This window comes from Sinocyclocheilus rhinocerous, unplaced genomic scaffold (assembly GCF_001515625.1).
Source record: "Sinocyclocheilus rhinocerous isolate Xijiao unplaced genomic scaffold, SAMN03320098_v1.1 scaffold407, whole genome shotgun sequence".
In the NCBI taxonomy this organism is placed as follows: domain Eukaryota; kingdom Metazoa; phylum Chordata; class Actinopteri; order Cypriniformes; family Cyprinidae; genus Sinocyclocheilus; species Sinocyclocheilus rhinocerous.
In genome coordinates this window covers 398060-406182 of record NW_015633444.1, presented here as the reverse complement: position 1 = coordinate 406182, position 8123 = coordinate 398060, and the positions used below count along the sequence as shown (strand labels likewise).

At 36.3% G+C, this 8123-nt stretch overlaps 1 protein-coding gene across 4 annotated transcripts in view; it reads right to left on the bottom strand.

Annotated features, from left to right (window-relative positions):
* The window catches only part of maml2 (mastermind like transcriptional coactivator 2), a 110502-nt gene that overhangs the window by 7979 nt on the left and 94400 nt on the right, over window positions 1-8123 (bottom strand). For all 4 annotated transcript variants that reach the window (XM_016557478.1, XM_016557477.1, XM_016557480.1 and 1 more), the window contains exon 4: window positions 2642-2809. In XM_016557478.1, the coding sequence (XP_016412964.1) occupies window positions 2642-2809 (168 nt within the window). The remainder of the gene's footprint in view (window positions 1-2641; window positions 2810-8123) is intronic.

Below are 8123 nucleotides of genomic sequence, written 5' to 3'. Positions count from 1 at the left end.
ATTTCTTCAGTGTTGTCACATGAAAAGATATAATAAAATATTTACAAAAATGTGAGGGGTGTACTCACTTCTGTGAGATACTGTGTATATATATATATATATATATATATATATATATAAGAAGTTGCTTTAACAGAATATTTTCCATCATTGACAGATTTTCTTTAGCAGTGATGGAAAAATCGAAAGGCCATCCGTATGCGATCTATTGTAGTTTGTAACTGTAATTCCCACTCCTGTCCAGGTGACGGCGATTGCCCTTATTAATTAGCAATTATCTTGTATTGTCTCGTCTTTGTCACCGCTGTATACAGTTGCAAAAATGTCACAGCAGCTGAGTTGTGATATTGTTAATAAAGGTGAAAAAAAGAAGAAGTGATGTAGTGGACGATGAAGGACAAACAGACCAAAGTCAGGAGGGAGTACCGGGTTCAGTGGGAGCAGGAGTTTACGTGGCTGAGGAGGGAAGGCGGCAAAATGTTCTGCGACATCTGTAGAAAAGCTAACATGAGTAATGGATTTGTCCGAGGGTGCACAACGATGCAGAAATCAGTCACATTGAAGCTTTACGAGTGGTCAACCAGAGCGTGGCAATGGTCAAGCATGTCGAAAAATCACAGACTGCCTGTAATGAGGCATTAAAAACACAGTTTAAGGTTGTGTTGAATATGGCAAATACAAACACCCACAGCCACCTACATCCTAACCTAATACACCTCTTACAGTCTGCTAGGTGTCCAAACCTGAACAGTGCACACACATACACCCACCACGACACTGTCAGTCAGATGGAGGAGGCTATAGCAATGACTATAACTAGCACTGTTGATGATCGCATCGCCAACAGCAGATACATCGGGATAATAGTTGGTGAAACTACTAATATCACGGTTGAGAAAATGCTGATTACCTGACACTTCCGCAGAGAGGGGACCCTGCAACTGTGTTCATTAGAATCCATGTAATACTCTCTGCCACTGCAGAATGCATCACCACAAAAATAAAAGATATGTTGTCAGGCCGTGGTGTAGCTCTAGATCGGGTAGTTGGACTGGGAAGTGATGGAGTGAATGTAATGGTGGGTCGAAAGGCCAGAGTTGTACAGGATCTTCGTCAGAATGACAGTCCCTACATTAAATAATTAACAATCACTGTGGTGCGCACAGAACAGCAATGCTGTGCATGAAATAAGTGCATATGTCACCACTATTAATAACATATACACATACTACAATAATTCCCCCCATTCGAACAAACCGATTAAACAAAACGAAATGGAGGCACATGACCTGTTGAGTCTAAAAACAACCATCGGCTACACGCTGGCTGTCATTGGAGAGGGCAGTTAAGGGCGTACATGCCAACTGAGTTTCTCTGTTATTGGAGTTGGAGGAGGAGGAAAACTCGAGAAACTGCCCGATAGCTAAGGGTATTAGAAAGCGCATTCAAACATACACATTCCCTGCCCTAACTCACTTGTTGTCTGATGTATTGGCCATTGTGAACCGCATGAATCTCACATTCCAAAAACCTGTTGTGAACATGACCCATGCTAGCCTTGAGGACTTGATGAATGGGCCAGGTAAGGCGGAGCCAGAATTCAACAAGGCATTGCAAGATGGCAAGTTCTGTGGCATTACGCTGACGCGGACAGATGTGCAGAACTTTTCGGTTCTGCGTGCAGAGTACATAGCAGAGCTATCTATCAGAAAAAGATTCCCATTGGAGCATGTGGGTCTCATCGCTGACCTCGACACTGTACTCAATGCATCTCGCTATCTGGGCACTGACAGCGCGTTGAAGAGCTATTTGCTGGATGCTTTGGAGCACGTTTGTGACCACTATGGAACGCAGAGGGGTTCAGAAGGAGCGTGTGCTGCAGGATTTCCTCCCGGTGAAACGAGTGCTTGCAGGATCGGGAAATCCCACGTTCAGAGAGTCCTGCAAACTTCTGATCACTTCCCTGGGAGAAATGTTTCCTGACTACAAAACTCTGGCTGAAGTGGCGCTAGTAATTCCGGTCTCCAGTGTGGCAGCATAACGCGGTTTCAGCCTCCTGAACAAAATTAAAACTGTCACGAGAAGTCATCTTTCCAAGGCAAAGACACAGAATTTAATGAATTGCCTCTGCATCAGTCTCCCTTGATGCGTTTGATTACGCACAGGCGAGCACACAGTTCAAGTCGATGCGGACCAGGAGGAAGATTTGAGTTCAGGCAGATAGGCCCACAGAACATCGACTGAATTTAGTTAATTTTTTAAGTTATGTTCTTATTGTAGTCAGAATTATATTTTGTAATATATTTTATTGTTTATACAGTGGTGTTATATATATATATATGGGGCATGTTGTCACACAATGCTAAATGAACTGTATATTTTTCTTGGGTGATTCAGTAGTTTTTTTGTTTTGTTTTTTTGCAGCCATGTATAGGCAAATGTATGTGCCTATACAGAAATTGACTTTATTGAAAAATAAACACCCTGAGTAAAAAAGTGTGACACGTAAGTCGATAAAAACTAATGCACTTTCTGTGAGCTGTAAAATTAATTCACCTCTCAGTAAACATTTTTATCTTCAGAAAACCTCATAGTCATAGGTATTTAGGCAGGAAGAACATTTCCAAACGGCAGCACTCACTGTATCAGAAACGTTGAGCTGGGGTTGACCCAGCGGTCTTTGAAGGTTCTGGTCCTGGCCTGGGTTCTTCTGCTGAGAACTGAGAACCGGAGGCCTCTGCTGTTGAGCCGGGCCTGTTATATCTACAGAACGCCCATTCGCTGGTAAACGAGGTCCTTGTGAAATTCCCTACAAATGGAAAGCATGTTATTATTATAACTCACATTTAAATGGCACATCAATAAATGTCACATTAGCCACTGCATTACATCCTGCTGTGATTGAACGGTTAGTCCACTAGAGGGCAAGCTTTGTTTACAGTCAATCTGATGGTACACAGTCCCTGTTCACATGTGACTTCCTGTGCGGGGTGATAGGGATTTTCCATAGCCTTTCCCACACTGTTCTATCACTTAGAGAAAACACATCCACGGCTATATCCATAATGGGGACATAATGGTACCTAAGGGAGAACAAATTAGTCTGAAATTCTCAAAACATTCTGTCATTTTAATATGCCTACAGTGACACATGCACTGTAAATAAATGCTCGTTCTAATATTATTTAGAAAGCACTGTCTTACAGACTGTTGTTTAAACACAGTAGCACAGGTTTACTGTAAGACTGATAGTCGCGCTCAAGCCCTGCTTTATTCTTATGAGACTGATCCTATGGGGCGCAACCCAATTGCTGCCAGCAAAGGACCGATTTATTCAGCCGTAGGGCAGAGGCATGCAATAACAGATCATCTCATAGGCCTATTTATCCCATTTTTTTGCACTTTCCTGAAATGCAGTCTTATACAGGCCGTCATATTTCATGTTAGTTGCTCTTTTAAAGCACTGATTACATGGTTGTATGCTGCTATTTTAGCCATAAAGAACTTAAATTGCATGACAGCCGAGCACATTTATCATCAGTTATGAAAAGAGACACAGTTATCCTTTTCAAGGTAGTCACGTACTAATGTTTCATGTTAAATCAAAGTAATACTGTTTGTATGTGCTGTATAGCAGGGCCTGAACAGAGTGAGAGAATGTTCTGAAGACAATTTAAAACGTTTGTGAAAGTTCCGCCATCACAACGCAGTCATTCCCACACACACGCATCTTATACCACATGGGTGGCCATACAGTACACCACAATATGAAAAAAAAAAAACAACAAAAAACCAATTACACCTGCAACAAATACATTTGCAGAAATCACAAAGTTTGTGCTCAAAATGAGCCTTAAATGGAAAATAAAAGGCCTAATTAGAGATAGTAAAGATCCACTCACTATCAAAAACATTAAAAAAGTTTCAATTACTATACAGTATATTTAATTACAATAATATTACAGTTTGTGAAAATTAATATATACAATTAGATGATGTTAAAATATATATATATTTTTTTAAATACAGTAATATGTATTATTATATATTCTCATATTTATTTTAATTTTTATGAAGTCATAATTTTGTTATACTACCGTTTTGTTTGGTTTGCTTTTTGCAGTCGTTACTATTTACTACTTTTCATAGTGTTATTTTTGGTAAATTAAAACCAGATATTATTAATTATTAATTATAATAATAGTTTTTGGAACTCGGAACACTTAAAAACAAACAAACAAAAAAAAAACATACAAAAATATGTTAAAAAATATATGGGTTGGATTCCCAGGGAATACATGAACTAATAAAATGTATACCTTAAATGCAAAGTAAATTGCTTTGGATTAAATGTAAAAAGTGTAAATGTAAATTCCAATCCTGTATGACTTTATTCCATGGAAGACAAAACATGATGTTTTAGTTCAAATCCAAAAAGGACAAGTAGCACCACAGACATATCACAGAAGTTCAAAAGAATTGTGCGCTATATTCTTTGCAAGCCAATTCTTTTTAGCTTAAGATCCACCATACCCTTCAAATCTCATTTATGCTAATTTATATTCAAATTTATAATATGGAGCATGATTAGTATAGATTACTCTTATGGTTCTTTTTTGCTGACCATTAAATGCAATCACAGTCTATTCTCAAGTTATGGAAAAGAGCAGTTTGGACATTCTATTAACTATCTCCATTCATGTTCTATGGAATAAAGTCATAAGGATTTAAATGACATGAAGCTGAGTAAATGATGACAGAATTTATTAAAAGTTTCTGTGGCTGAGTCAGATGAGGCCTATGTCAAAGGACATTTTTCTGTTGCAGCAAAACATGAAAATCATATTTGTTCCAAGTTGTTCTGATAGGAACACAAGACTATTACACAGTGTAATACATTATAATGAACGTCTAAGAAAAATACCTTTGCACTGAACCTAAAGTAATAATTCTGTGTCAAATAGCTTCAGTAAAGTGAAGAACTTCTAAACAAGCCTGAACCTGAGAAACGTCTTGAGCGCCCTGATCTCGCAGGAGCGTCAAAACCTGCAAAACAACAGAGGCTGCAGGCTTCTGTCCTCAGCAAACTCTGTTTGAGAACATGTCAGCCCGGACGGCCAAACACACACTGTGTATACAGTGTCAATCACAGTGTTGACACGAAACATTTCCCAGGGCAGAAAGGATTTGACTGAAACCCCACTGTGTTACGCGAGGCTATTAATTTGAGAACAGATGTCTTTAGGAGAGAAACTCCCTCTAAAGCCCCACTCGAGAGGTCCAGAAAGGAAAACACTCAGAGAACTGCTCTGTCATGGGAGGAATTCCACAGTCGAACCACAGAGAAGAACCAATACGAGAGCATGTAACACAGAAACCGTATCTCTAGAAAGTGTTCTCTAAGTGGAGCTCTAGATGCCTCATTCCCTGATGGACGTCTGATAATTAATGAGAGGGCGAGTGAGCTCTGTCCGGACCACTGATAAGCTCTTTTCACCATGCAAAGATGAATCTCTTCCTGAGACAATTACTATAAAAAAAGACCATGATAACAAGAAAACACTAATGAAGAGGACAAGAAGGTGGCTACAAATGTGGCATTGTAAATGGCTGACAAGGTGTTGTCATGCAGTTGCTAATGTGATCTATGGGTTTTTTTCAAGGTAAATATCGCAGGCCAGACTGCTTATAAAAATTGCACATTGGTACCGGATGAGTTGTGCATCTAAATGTAATATAATCCTTATGTACAGTATAAGGGTGAGCAGTGACAAATAAGAGTGAGCATGATAAATAAAAGGAAAATATTTTAAAAACGTTAAAATACCGTACATGCTCTTAGAAATCTTCTCTTTGTATGCATGTTAGTATCAGGGTTATTATTGTAGTCGATTGAAACTTAAACTAAAACCATATACAGTTTTGTTGTCGCTTGAAATAAAATAAACATTGAATTATTTAAAGAACATTTCATTTAATAAAAACTATAAACACATGAAAAACTATAGAAATGACAAAAACACAACAAAAGTACTAAAACTGTACTAAAATTAAAATGAATACGGAAACTATAACAATATATATATCAATTCAAAATATAATTAAAACTCTTAATAGTTTTTCAATGATTCTAAAATAACAATGGTATAATAGTTTATATGTAATAGTTTTTTTTTTTTAGATTTACATTTAATTAATTAATATGTTTTTATATAATTACTTATATAAAAATATTTTCCAAATATTATGAATTATTATTAATAGTACTATAATAATAATAATAATAATAATACTTTAATCACATTTTTCAGCAATTGCACCATTTTATAGTCTGAACTAGGGCTGCACAATTTGGGGAAAAAATCTAATTGTGATTTTTCTGGTTAAAATTGCGACTCTAACTGCGATTTTTAAAACAAATTAATTAAAACATATAATAATTAGATAAAAATGTATGATAAGATAATAACAATACTAATTTTATTTTACAGAAAACTATTGTTTTACAGAAAACTGCAGGGTTACTTGTTAACAACATACAGGCCTACAACTGTACATAATATTATACTGTTATGATATAAATCTTTGACAGTAATTTCTTAATTTTTATCAGGAGGTTTGTAAAATCAAAAATGGAGTCCATGTCATTAATATGAAATATGAGCCTTTTATACAACCACTGTGGGGGCAGGGCACTCATGTACACTTATATTCACTGGAGATAAACATGGATTATCATATGTTTACTTCAAAATCCTTTAGAGAGAAGGATTATTTTTCCTCTTTATGGCCAAAATAGGACTGAGTGCTAAACTCATGTAATGTCTGTTTCATTCATACTGGACGCCAGAGGGCGCACTCGCGCAGAAACTCCACAAATGCATCACAGAAGTAATAGAACTCATGAAGCTCCAGAAATCCCTAATATGGACAAAGGAATCCAGCTATCGCTGTAACTGAATTAAAAGAAGATAGAAACGCCTGAACTGATTGAAGACAATAAACCTACGGCAATATATGGTTTATCTATGTTCTTCACACCATCTCGGGAGTAAGATGAGCAGTATTTACTACTGGCGCTGTGCATATATTTATTTCATTAAAAATCGCAGCCTTTGTGATTCAATAATCGCATCAAGCCAAATCGCGATTTCGGTTCAATTTCGATTTTGTAGTCCTAGTCTGATCTAATCTTTCTTTTTCATACAAGGTCAAATAACATGATATTTTAAGAGACTTACTGCACTGACCTTGACACACAGTCAAGCTCCATATGATATAATTTCCCTTTTTTCATGTTGGTCGCACCACATGACCTTTGGCAGTCAAAATGTGTTTTAATATACTGTGAAAAAAAAAAAATGGTTATGACAAACTGTTTAAGGTTCTCATTAATGATGCTTTTTTAAAAATTATTATATCAGACAGTCGTACCACCCTCACATTTTTGACTCTATACCCCCCAAAAATGAATAAAATCAATTAACATGCGAGTAAGCAGAGGGAAAGTGTTTAACCAATGCTTTTGCAAATGGCAATGACAGATCACTCAGTCAAAACATCATAGAAAAGGCACTCAGGTCAATGTGTGTATGAATTACTAAGGCTGGGTTTTGACACAAATTTCACAATTCGATTCGATTCTCATTCACAAGCTTGCGATTCGATTCGATTACTAATTCGATTCAATATCGATTATTTTGGATATATATCAGGTACACATGTCTAATTTTCTCAAGGAAAACAAATATCTCAACTAATGCTGTAAAATATACATGAGAATCAGTTGGTACTACATTACTATAATACTGAAGGTTAAAATTGACTGATTTGTTAAAATTACACTTAATGAAGTTTTTAAAATAATAAAGTTACAATTACATAATAATATTTCTACTTCAATTCGTTTTTGTTTTTTTTTCAATATAAACATAATGGTGGCTGTCATAAAAACTTGATGGATTTATTCAAACATAAATTAAACATTGAAGAACAGTAAAATTTATAATGAATATGTTATATGGTGCATATATTTAGCAAAATGCCCCTCTCTACAGTTTATTTTTCTATCTAATGAGTTTATGGTCACTGAATATGTTTTTCTGAGGTAAATGTGACATTAC